Source organism: Myotis brandtii, unplaced genomic scaffold, assembly GCF_000412655.1.
Source record: "Myotis brandtii unplaced genomic scaffold, ASM41265v1 scaffold143, whole genome shotgun sequence".
Classification (NCBI taxonomy): domain Eukaryota; kingdom Metazoa; phylum Chordata; class Mammalia; order Chiroptera; family Vespertilionidae; genus Myotis; species Myotis brandtii.
The window spans coordinates 142,426-155,886 of record NW_005355115.1 but is presented as its reverse complement, the minus strand read 5'-3'; the positions used below and the strand labels follow the sequence as shown (position 1 = coordinate 155,886).

Here is a 13,461-nt window from a genome sequence, read left to right as displayed (position 1 = left end):
ATATACCTTCTTCCTTCTCTTTTCTCACTAATAGCTCCCATTTTGCCTTTCTCTTGTAAATAAATATACCCTGTGCTCTTTTTCTAGATCAGTTTTTGATTCTGTTGGGTGTTTTCCATGCTCCATCATGTTGAGAGCTAAGACTCGGCTTGTTTTGCTTTCACCTCATCATCTGAAGCAACTAAAAGAGTCGTCAGGCTCCAGACTTATATGGCAGCGACTTCTACATCAAAAACAACCCCTTCACCCAGAATGGGCTGCCCTGGCTAAAAAGCAGCTGAAAGGCAAAAATCCAGAGGACCTAATATGGCGCACCCCAGAAGGGATCTCCATAAAGCCCTTATATTCCAGCAGGGATACCAAGGACTCACCTGAAGAACTTCCAGGAGTGAAGCCATTCACACGTGGACCATATCCCACCATGTACACCTTTAGGCCCTGGACCATCCGCCAGTATGCTGGCTTTAGCACTGTGGAAGAGAGCAATAAGTTCTATAAGGACAATATTAAGGGTGAGATTTTAATGAGATATAATATTTATGATCAAACATACACTTTCTCATCTTGGTTTCTTTTTGAGGGGAGGTTGGTTAATCTCTGTAAAGATAATAATTATTTTATAATTTTGTAGTTTAGATTGTATTCTGAAAACAATGAATGGTTTTCAACTTCCATGGTCAAAGGATAGGTGAGCCAGAATAAAATACTCAGTTCTTTTTTAAAAAAATATATATTTTATTGATTTTTTACAGAGAGGAAGGGAGAGGGATAGAGAGTTAGAAACATCGATGAGAGAGAAACATCGATCAGCTGCCTCCTGCACATCTCCTACTGGGGATGTGCCCGCAACCCAGGCACATGCCCTTGACCGGAATCGAACCTGGGACCCTTGAGTCCGCAGGCCGACGCTCTATCCACTGAGCCAAACCGGTCAGGGCAAAATACTCAGTTCTTGAAAGCAAAAAACACTTCCATGCACATTGTGTAAAAGAAATTAGGTGAAGTGAAATTGTAAGAAGAAAAGAGACATTAGCTTTGTCTTTGAAAAGTTTTAATAAACATTATTTTAGGGTAGGAATTGGAGGCCAAAAGGGATTAAGTGATGTCCAAAGAAAGTAATAAATAATAATGTGGTATAAATATATTCAGTGCAATCTGGCATTCATTCTCTGAAAATCATATTTACTATTTCTTTTTTCTGATCTATTATAAAGTCATATTGTTTAAATGCTGGACTTGAGAGTCTATAAGTTTGTATTGTCCATAGAGGACTGAACTTATATTTAGTGTAGAATATTTCAGCTTTTCGCATGATTTTCATAGTTTCCCAGAATATTTGAATAGCCAAGACATCCTGTAATGACCATATTAAATGAAAAAAAATAAGTGAGCATAGAAATACTAAATACTGTTAACTATGTATAAACAGCCAAATCTTGACATGAATCATCAACATATTTCTATCAAAAATGGTTAAGATACAAAAAATCCACAAATGGACGTAACATAAATGAGGTGTTTTGTTTTGTTTCTTTCATTCTGATAGTGAAGTCTGGAACTCAATTTGTGCATTTTAGCACATGGGAAACAACTGACTGTCTTAGGAAATAAAATATCTATTTAAATTTGTTTTGACATTTACAAACATAAAAATGTTTGTTATAAAGTGTACTATGATGAGATGAATCAACACTTACTAGTGATAGGCAAATCAGTTAACTTATATGCCACACTCTTTAATCTGACATTATGTTTTCTTTATATATTTAGCTGGCCAACAGGGATTATCAGTTGCCTTTGATCTGGCAACACATCGTGGCTATGATTCAGACAACCCTCGAGTCCGTGGTGATGTTGGAATGGCTGGAGTTGCAATTGACAGTGTGGAAGATACCAAAATTCTTTTTGATGGAATTCCTTTAGAAAAAATGTCAGTTTCCATGACCATGAATGGAGCAGTTATTCCAGTTCTTGCAAATTTTATAGTAACTGGAGAAGAGCAAGGTGTACCTAAAGAGAAACTTACTGGTACGATCCAAAATGATATACTAAAGGAGTTTATGGTCAGAAATACTTATATTTTTCCTCCAGAACCATCCATGAAAATTATTGCTGACATCTTCCAATATACAGCACAGGTATCCTTTGTGTTTATTATAGGTTTTTCTGTAGTTCTGTGAATGTAGGAATTTTTATAAAATACCATAACCTAATTTGAATTCAGTAACTGACTAATACTTATTGTAGTATAAAGTCAGATGTGGGGTTTTTTGTCTTGTTTAGTTTTTGTGTATGTGTGTTGTTAGTTTTTTTTTTTTTTTTTGGTCTTTCATGTACTAATGTTATGAGTCATTAGCTGTAGAAATCTGGACACTAGACATTTACTGTATTTTCTTTATTATTAAAATTTTTATAATCAGAGAGGGCCCATAATTTATACTTCTTCATTTCTTCAGTTGTGAATAGACACTGGTGTCAGACAGATGGGAATCAAAGTATCAGCTTTATTTCTGCTAAAAATTGGATTAGAACAGCAGTTTTCAACCACTGTGTCCATGATACACTGGTGTGCTGCAAGAATTTTTAAAACATGCAATACCTGACTATTTAGTTACAGGCATTGATCTCTTTTACTTTAGATTGTCAAATAAAAAAAATGACAACAGCCAATATAACAATGGCCATCTGCTGTGAATGAATAAAAAAATGTAGCTATTTTTTTGTTGTTAGATCAGCAAAATATATATTTTTTGGTGTGCTGCAGTATTTTAGTAGTTCATGTGTGCCATGAGATGAAAAAGATTGGAAATTGCTGGATTAAAAGGTATCACTTATATCTGCAACTACAATGAGTCTCCTAATATTTCACCCCTGAATTAGGTTCATCTTTCTCAATCAGAGTGGTGGGAAAATAAGACCTTATAATGTTCTTATATTAACAGCAGTCCCTCCACAGGAAACCTGGTTTCTTAATTTCCCTTTGGATAATTCATATATTTATTTCCCCCCATCATTCTCACTTTGCTTCTTTTTAAAAAATATATAAGCATTTTAAAAAATGTTTTTATTGATTTTTAGAGAGAGAGGAAGGGAGAGGGATAGAGAGATAGAAACATCGATGAGAGAAACATCATTGATCAACTGCCTCCTGCACACCTTGTACTGGGGATTGAGCCCAAAACCTGGGCATGTGCCCTGACCGGGAATCGAACTGTGACCTCTTGGTTCCTGGGTCGATGAGCAACACCGTCCGGGCTCACTTTGTTTCTTGATAGCAATCCTTTCCTTTTCCTCACCAACCTTAAAGTTAAACCACTGTTTCATAGTAAAGGACAAATCTCACTTCCACCATCAAATCTGTATCTCTTTCACCTCTTATAATTGCTATTATCTCAGAACTCTTACAAGTATTGCATGTTCTCCTCTTTTTAAAAAAAAATATATTTTATTGATTTTTTACAGAGAGGAAGGGAGAGGGAGAAGGATAGAAACTTAGAAACATCGATCAGCTGCCTCCTGCACACTCCCTACTGGGGATGTGCCCACAACCAAGGTACATGCCCTTGACCGGAATCGAACCTGGGACCCTTGAGCCCGCAGGCCAATGCTCTATCCACTGAGCCAAACTGGTTAGGGCATATTCTCCTCCTTTGAGATTTAGCCTTTACACTTTGCAGTTTTATTTATTTTCATAGATTTCATCTGTCCATGAAAATGATATTGTATAGAATTGTACATTTCTATCACCCTTTTCAATGTCAGGAACACATGCCCAGGAGGATAGCATATGACAACCCAGATATACAAAAAGTAGTGGCTTAAACTAAATAGGAGGCAGTTCTCTTTCATGTAGAAGTAGTAAGGTGGGTGTCAGAAACCATCACAGTCATAGGGTTCCAGTTTCCTTTCATCTGGCTTCTCCTCTGTTGTTAGTGTGCCAGCTCATGGGCCAGGTGTGTTTGTATGAAGAGAGGGACCCGGCTTATCTGATAAAAGGTAAACTTCCAGAAGGAACAGACCAAATTTCTACTTGTATGCCTCAATGGACACACACCAGTAGTGAGGGAAGATTGGAAGTGCAGTTCTGGACATTGGCCCTCTGAATTTATAGTTCAGGTATTATAGGAGAGTGGAGAATATAGCAGTCTGTGCTGCCACACTTGTACATTTCACCTTGTAAAAGATCCTAATGTCCTCTACAAGCTCAAAATTGCTTTATATATAGTCCTTCATAAAAATGATAAAAGTGCCAGTTTCAGATATTGATCAAATAATGTTGTATTAAAGTGCTTGTAAACTGTAAACTTTTGTATTATTCCTTAAAAAATTTCTAATCGTGGCAAAGTACACATACCATAAAATTTACCATCTTAATAATTTTTAAGTGTATAGTCAGTGGCATTAAGTACGTTCACATTGTTTTGCAGCCATCACCACCATTCATCTCCAGAACTCTTAATCTTGCAAAACTGAAACTCTGTATCTAAGTACTAACTTTCTATTATCCCCTCCTTCCTCACAACCACCATTCTACTTTTTAATCTTTATCAATTTGACTAAGCACCACATATAAAGGGAACCATATAGTATTTATCTTTGTACGACTGGCTCATTTCACTTAGCATAATGTCCTCATGGAGCATCCATGTTGTAGCATGTGTTAGACCATCCTCCCTTTTTAAGGCTGAATAATATTTTAATAGTCCAGTATTTTTATTATTATTAAAGAAATCCTGCTACTAAAAACTCCTCTTGGTAGAGAAGCACATGTTTGTTTCCTTGCTTCTTATTTGTAAATTCCCAGTATACTCAAGTAGTATCTTCCATGGAATTCAAGTCCCTTACTGCTTTTGTGATGGAAATGTTTTTAAAAAATATATTTTATTGATTTTTTACAGAGAGAAAGGGAGAGGGATAGAGAGTTAGAAACATCAATGAGAGAGAAACATCAATCAGCTGCCTCCTGCACGCCTCCTACTGGGGATGTGCCCGCAACCAAGGTATATGCCCTTGACTGGAATCAAACCCGGGACCCTTCAGTCCCCAGGCCGATGCTCTATCCACTGAGCCAAACCAGTTAGGGCATGTGATGGAAAATTTTAAAGAGCTTTTAGTTAGCTATAAACTAAAATACAGATAATCCACATAATATGCTAGAACAACTGATTTTTTGTTGTTGTTAATTCTCACCCGAGAGTATTTTTTTCATTGATTTTTAGAGAGAGTTTAAGGGAGGGGGAGAGACAGGGAGAGAGACACATCAATTGGTTGCCTATCGCACATGCCCGATACTGTTTAGTCCACAGGCTGACGTTCTAACCACCGAGAAACCAGCTAGGCCAACTAATTTTTTGTGTGCTTACTGTGCACTGACATAATACTAAGTAGTTTAGATGAATCATTTCATTTAATCCAACAACTTCATGAGGAAGGTACAATCATTATCTCTAGTTTATAGTTTAGGAAATGCAGGAATAACAAGGTCGAGAAACTTGCCTACAGTCAGTGTCATGGCTAGTTAAGTGACAGCTAGAATTTGAGCACTCTGATTCCAGAGCCCATGTTCTTAACCACTGTGACTTCCAGTTATCTTCCTGGTCACTTAGTTTTTATTATTTTATGTTTGGTTAATTTTTGGGAAGGATAATAATTTTTTGGCTCTTGAGAATATGTGTGATATGCATCCTATCTAACATGAAATTTTAGGAGAATAGTGGAAATGTTGTTTTCTTAGTGATTATGGTAGAAAGAATCTGTCTAAGATATGCATAGCATTAAATATCTCAGTAAATTAAACTGAAATCTTTGATTTTTGCTATTGATTTTATCCTGTTTTGTTTCAATATGTAGTACTTGGGATTGAATAATTTTCCTATTTGTTCCTATATTGTGTACTTATGTTCAATAACTTCATTCAAATAAGATAATTAATAACAAGTGAATAACAATTAAATTTATACATCTTCAGCAGATTAGCCCAAAGTTATGAGGTCTTAGGACCTCTTATGAGGTTAAAGTCATTGGTTTTGAATTAAAGATGTCTTTATTCAGTTCTCAGGGCAAAGGTTACATTCCTGACCTCAGCCAGCTAATTTTGAAGTTTAAATTTTTGGTGTTAAAGGTGATGGTGTTTAAGGTTCATTGGATCAGTCATTTAAATTGGCAAGTGAATTAAATGTAACAAAGTAGCTTATAATATTAACTGAAAATATTTAATGCTTACTTTGTTACATTTAATTATTAACTGAAAATATTTAATGCTTAAGTTACTTAGTATATCTGAGTTGAACATCATTTAAAAATAATATTGTCTTATAAAATAGATTTAATAAAACCTTTTAATATTTTTATTCAGTGTTGTGTTTTGATTTTATTTTATGTAGCACATGCCAAAATTTAATTCAATTTCAATCAGTGGATACCATATGCAGGAAGCAGGAGCGGATGCCATCTTGGAACTGGCCTATACTATAGCAGATGGGTTGGAGTACTGTAGAACTGGAATCCAAGCTGGCCTGACAATTGATGAATTTGCACCAAGGTGAGTAAATTAAACTCGGATATTGCCTCAACATTAAGAAAATGCATAGGATTATTTTATGAGCACACACAGCAAAATATATTGATAAAATGATTTTGTATATGTGTTATACTATATTCTATTGTTTTATCAGAGTGTTAATGAGAGAATAAGTTAATACTGTTCATAATTAAAAATCAGAATAAAGTTTGACTATACTTCTTGGTAAATAAGAATCTTGTCTCCTGTGATATTCAGAGAATACAATTAACTGGCACGTTTTGAGAAATAATATTAAAATGTGAATATAATGTTTAAGATAGATTTGTTTTTATTTTTTTCAATGAAAATTTAAAATACAGAAGTCACCGATTACATTTTAGTTTTTCATCTGTTGCACTTATAAATTTGGAATGCCAGTGCTATTAAAAATTTTCTTTCAAACACCTTGTTAATAAAATTGTATGACAACATGAACAAACTTAAAAGAAATTTATGAAGCATTTAAATATGGAGATCAAAATCAGTCTGATGAGCAATAACATGCTAAGCTTTGCTCTGGGCCAAGCACTAGGAATGTAGCATGTGAAAAATATGGCTTCTGCCCTCAGAGGTTATAGGCTAGTAAATGCTCATATGAGGGATTGTTGCATACTTATTATGACAGCAGTTCTCAAAGTGTGGTTCAAGGACTCCTGGGAGTCATTAAAACACTTTCCTGGGTTTTAGAGGTCAAAAGGGATTTCATGATTATATTAAGAATTTGCTATTTTCACTTTGATTCTCTCAAGAATATGCAGTAGTTTTCAAAGACTACCTGATATGTGATGTAACAGGTTAAATGCAGAAGCAGATATGTGACTCCAGCTATCTTCCTGGAGCCACACATTAAAGAGATTTGCAAAAATGTAGACCAGTGACTCTTACAACTTTTTGTTTTAGAAAAGTATTATTTTTTAATAAAAATGTTACTTATGTTAATATGTTGGATTTGTTATTTCTAAATGAATTAATATATAAAATATTGATAGATATTATCCAAATAAACAACTTTTCTTAATTTTTAAGAGTTAAAGGGAGCCCTAACCAGTTTGGCTCAGTGGATAGAGTGTCGGCCTTCGGACTGAAGGGTCTCAGGTTCGATTCCGGTCAAGGGCATGTACCTTGGTTGCGGGCACATCCCCAGTAGGAGGTGTGCAGGAGGCAGCTGATCGATGTATCTCTCTCATTGATGTTTCTAACTCTCTATCCCTCAACCTTCCTCTCTGTAAAAAATCAATAAAATATATTTTTAAAAAAAAGAGTTAAAGGGAGCCTGAGACCAAAATATTTGAGAACTGCTGTGTTAAGAACTTCCAGCTAGGGGAAATAAAAAACAAAAACAAACAAACAGGAGAAACCACAATGGCGGCATAGGTAAACACCTGAAATTGCTGCCTCACACAACCACTTCAAAAATACAACTAAAAGACAAAACAGACATCATCCAGAACCCAGGAAGGCTTCTTCTGCCTGTTCTCCTCAATGCTCTTTAGATATTGACATGGAACTCAGATTTCACAGACTCCATAGAAAGAGGAAGTGGGGGCTGAGGGTGAGGAGGCATCTGATGATGTTGGCCACAATCCTCTTGCAAGCTGTGATTGGCCCTATAAATGTTCCAGACCAAGTAGCGGCCCCACTAGGCCCACCACTGCCTCTCTCCCAGGGTCACAGGTATAACATCCCTGGTAATGAAAGCTTGACCATTTTATGGAGATACTATGCAGACAAGCTTTCATTTTACTCCCTGTCCTCCGCACTCCTTAGGAATGCCTCCCGCCAATAAATGATCCTGATCATTGTTGCAATTAAAATAATTCATGGAATTATCTAAGATGGCGGCATAGGTAAACACCGGAGACTGCTGCCGCAAACAACCACTTCAAAAATACAACTAAAAGACGGAACGGACATCACCCAGAACCACAGGAAGGCTGGCTGAGGAGAGACTCTTCAACTAGAAGGAAAAATAACAGCACACCGAGGCTCAGAGGAGGCGCAGTGTGGAAAATACTCAGGTGCGGAGGTGCGCGCGCAAAGCGGGCTGGTGGCTGAGAGCGCGGTTGTCGTTTTCGGTCAGGGGGGAGTCTCAGACTCTGAGCTCCAGATACGGGCGAATCGCTGGGGACTCGGACTCAAACGGGAGAAGCGGGAGTGTCTGGCATCAGTTGGAAGGCAGCTTTCTCTCCGAGGTTTGCAGCGGTTCCTGGGGTTCTGAGAAGCAGAGCCTCTGGGAACGGGGCTGAGGGCAGCCATAACTGCTCCCTCCGCCCGCCCGTCCTGTTGGTCCCGCCCCGCCCAAGCCCTGCGCAGAGCCATTTGCCGGATCGCCTCAGGCAAAGGCTAGATTAGCACCTCCCCAGAGGACAGAAGTTTTCCGCGGCAGACACAGCTGATTCACACAGCCAGTCGGCCTGGTGGTCAAATCCCTCTAGTATTAACTACAACAATCAAGGCTCAACTAGAACAAGACTGCGCACAAAGACCACTAGGGGGTGCACCAAGAAAGCATAAAAAATGCGGAGACAAAAAAACATGACAGAAATGGAGGATATAGAGCTAAAAAACGCAATTTTGAGGGCTTGCAATAAACTTTTGGAGAGCCTCACGAAAACTAATGAGACCCTCGATGCTATGATAAAGAAACAACTAGAAATTAAGCATACACGGTCGGAAATAAAGAATATTACACCCAATAGCAGACCAGAGGAGCGCAAGAATCAAGTCAAAGATTTGAAATGCGAAGAAGCAAAAAACACCCAACCGGAAAAGCAAAATGAAAAAAGAATCCGAAAATACGAAGATAGTGTAAGGAGCCTCTGGGACAGCTTCAAGCGTACAAACATCAGAATAATTGGGGTGCCAGAAGATGAGAGACAGCAAGATATTGAAAACCTATTTGAAGAAATAATGGCAGAAAACTTCCCCCACCTGGTGAAAGAAATGGACTTACAGGTCCAAGAAGCGCAGAGAACCCCAAACAAAAGGAATCCAAAGAGGACCACACCAAGACATATCATAATTAAAATGCCAAGAGCAAAAGACAAAGAGAGAATCTTAAAAGCAGCAAGAGAAAGAGACTCAATTACCTACAAGGGAATACCCATACGACTGTCAGCTGATTTCTCAACAGAAACTTTGCAGGCCAGAAGGGAGTGGCAAGAAATATTCAAAGTGATGAATAGCAAGAACCTACAACCAAGATTACTTTATCCAGCAAAGCTATCATTCAGAATTGAAGGTCAGATAAAGAGCTTCACAGATAAGGAAAAGCTAAAGGAGTTCATCACCACTAAACCAGTATTATATGAAATGCTGAAAGGTATCCTTTAAGAGGAGGAAGAAGAAAAAGGTAAAGATACAAATTGTGAACAACAAACATGCATCTATCAACAAGTGAATCTAAGAATCAAGTGAATAAATAATCTGATGTACAGAATGAACTGGTGATTATAATGAATCAGGGACATAGAAAGGGAATGGACTGACTATTCTTGGGGGGGAAAGGGGAATGGGAGATGCGGGAAGAAACTGGACAAAAATCGTGCACCTATGGATGAGGACAGTGGGTGGGGAGTGAGGGCGGAGGGTGGGGTGGGAACTGGGAGGAGGGGACTTATGGGGGGGAAAAAAAGAGGAACAAATGTAACCTGAACAATAAAGATTTAATAAAAAAAAAAAATAAACAAACAAAAACACACAAAAAACAAACAAACAAACAGACAACTCATAGACATAGACAACAGTATGGTGATTACCAGAAGAAAAGGGGGGTGGGGAGAGGTAGAAGAGGATATAGGAGGGAAAAATGGTGATGGCAGTAGACTTGGCTTGGGTTGTTGAACCCACAATATAATATATAGATGACGTGTTATAGAAATGTACACCTGAACCCCATATAATTTTATTAACCAGTGTCACCCCAATACATTCAATAAAAATAAAACAAAAAATAAAAACAAAAACTTCCAAGCGTATATCAAGAATTTTTATTGTGTTTTAGTTTCTTTTCTTAAGGCTCACCTTGTTTTATATAGGGGTTCACAACCTTTGTGCTTTTAGACTCAGGCAAGTAACTTAAATGTCTACAGCTCATAATGTAAAAGGGAGTAGTAGGTTGGGAATAATTGGAAAAATATATGCCTAAACCAAGTATATGCCTAGATAGTCATTCTTTTAAAAAAATTTAAATTGCTATTCAAACAATCAAGCTTGTAGTTTTAGTCCCTTTGTAAGTGACCCCTGCCTTTGGGTATTCTTAAAAAATATCCACGTGTGTGTGTGTGTGTAGTGAATAATTCTTTTTTTTAAATATATATTTTATTGATTTTCTACAGAGAGGAAGGGAGAGGGATAGAGAGTTAGAAACATCGATGAGAGAGAAACATCGATCAGCTGCCTCCTGCACACTCCCCACTGGGGATGTGCCCGCAACCAAGGTACATGCCCTTGACCGGAATCGAACCTGGGACCCTTGAGTCCGCAGGCCAATGCTCTGTCCACTGAGCCAAACCGGTTAGGGCGTGAATAATTCTTTAAAGACACAAGAGGACTTTTTTTTTCTAAAAAATCAACAACACAATTATAAAGTGAATTAATTCTTACCTGAAGCAAATAATCACAGCCATTTCTTCTGCATGCATAAAACTACTTTTATATGTTAGGTTTAAAGTTACTAAAGTATATATGCTTGATTTTAATATAAATTAAGTTGTGAAATTAAAATCTGACATTGTTTTTAGTGTGTGATACAATTCATTTTATTTTCCATTTTATATTGTTAAGTATAATCAAATTCTGGACTTAACATTACTATTTTAGGTTGTCTTTCTTCTGGGGAATTGGGATGAACTTCTACATGGAAATAGCAAAAATGAGAGCTGGGAGAAGACTCTGGGCTCACTTAATCGAGAAAATCTTTCAGCCTAAGAACTCTAAATCCCTTCTTCTAAGAGCACATTGTCAGACATCAGGATGGTCACTTACTGAGCAGGTATGCACATAATTTAAAGTGTAGAATTTTAACAAAGCCATATGTTTTCTTGTAAGCAACACGACACAATCAGGAAATAGATTTAAGAACCTATCTGCTAATATTTGAAAATAATTATTAATCTGAAGCATAATTCATACTTAACACATTCATACTTATTTGTTTTTACACATATTAAAATAAATAAAATTGTCTCCCTCTAGTGGTTAACAATATAAAATTATTTAAATCAGCTTACATGTTTTACTTTTATTTATTTTTATTTTTAAAAATATTTTTATTGATTTCAGAGGGAAAGGGAGAGGGAGAGAGAGATAGAAACATCAATGATGAGAATCATTGATCGGTTGCCTCCTGCACACCCACTACTGGGGATCAAGCGCACAATCCAGGCATGTGCCCTTGACTGGAATCGAACCCAGGACTCTTCAGTCTGCAAGCTGACGCCCCATCCATTGAGCCAAACCAGCCAGGGTACATGCTTTACTTTTAAAAGGGAAAAAATGTGGTGAGGAAGAAGTATAAATCATAATTTAATGCTATTGTTTTAAATAATTTTAAGGGTGAAAATTCATAACATAAAACTGTCTAATAAATTGATTATATATATTTATTTATTATAGTTGTATGTTTAAGTAAGCATGCATGCAGATAGAGCATTTAAAAATTATCATCACTTGGGTAATTTAATTTTATTCTATTAAAATTTTTATGGTAGTCTTTTATATGCATTTTTCTTTATAAAGTTTTTTTGATAAATTTTAAAATAATTTATAGCTTTAGAGTTATATTGTTTTTATATATTTAAAAGTGAATAAAATGAATATGCTCCACATTAAATATAACTTCATGTCATTATAAATGGAGAAATATAGACTTCAGGATTGGAAGGAACTTTAATAATTGTATTTGTCTTAAACTCCTCATTTTTACAGCTAAGGAAATTGAAGTCCTGAAAGGTTCAATGACTTGCCCAAATCACAACTAGGAGCACAATAACTCATTTATTGAGAGCCTGTTTTGGGTACATCTTGTGGCAGATACTCAAGGTATACAAAATAATTAGGAGATAGTGATTTATGAAATGAAGGATGTTATAATCTAAGTAAACAAGGTGTATAGTTATGATACACTTACAGAAGAGTAAGGAATACAAAAGTGAAACAACAAATATTTAATATTTCAGGGATTATAAGAGGTAATATTTTTAGTGCTTACACACAGACTAGACACTTTGACTCTTAATTCTAAGTCTGGCTCATTTATTAATTTGTCTAAATTTATTTGCTATTCTGAAGCCTAATGTAGACATACATATATATATCAACTGTTGCCATTTTTTTTCTCATTAAATATTTTAGGATCCTTACAATAACATTATTCGTACCACAGTGGAAGCAATGGCAGCGGTCTTTGGAGGGACTCAATCTTTGCACACAAATTCTTTTGATGAAGCCTTGGGTTTGCCCACCGTGAAAAGTGCTCGAATTGCCAGGAACACACAAATCATCATTCAAGAAGAATCTGGGATTCCCAAAGTAGCTGATCCTTGGGGCGGTTCATATATGATGGAATCTCTCACAAATGACGTGTATGAGGCTGCTTTGAAGGTCAGTTTAGTCTCTTTAAACTTTGTTTTCAAGATTTACAGGTTTATACAGATTTATAGATGTTTTGATTTATAAATCAAATCATTTATAGATTTATCTGAAGATTAAAAATGTTTGATGGAAAAGAATTTTAGATTTGACTTTCTAGTATTCGAAACTGAAACGTAATTTAAAAAATACGTGTGTATTTGCCCTAGCCAGTTTGGCTCAGTGGATAGAGTGTCTGTCTGTGGACTGAAGTGTCCCGGGTTCAGTTCTGGTCAAGAGCACATGCCCCAGGTTGCTGGCTTGATTCC

General features: G+C 36.5%; 1 protein-coding gene across 3 annotated transcripts in view; it reads left to right on the top strand.

The window, feature by feature from the left end:
- Window positions 1-13,461, top strand: part of MUT (methylmalonyl CoA mutase) — a 60,149-nt gene that overhangs the window by 8,004 nt on the left and 38,684 nt on the right. For all 3 annotated transcript variants that reach the window (XM_005860918.2, XM_005860917.2, XM_005860919.2), the window contains exons 2-6: window positions 88-512; window positions 1,771-2,138; window positions 6,384-6,541; window positions 11,384-11,555; window positions 12,917-13,165. In XM_005860918.2, the coding sequence (XP_005860980.1) occupies window positions 128-512; window positions 1,771-2,138; window positions 6,384-6,541; window positions 11,384-11,555; window positions 12,917-13,165 (1,332 nt within the window). In that variant the 5' untranslated portion in view covers window positions 88-127. The remainder of the gene's footprint in view (window positions 1-87; window positions 513-1,770; window positions 2,139-6,383; window positions 6,542-11,383; window positions 11,556-12,916; window positions 13,166-13,461) is intronic.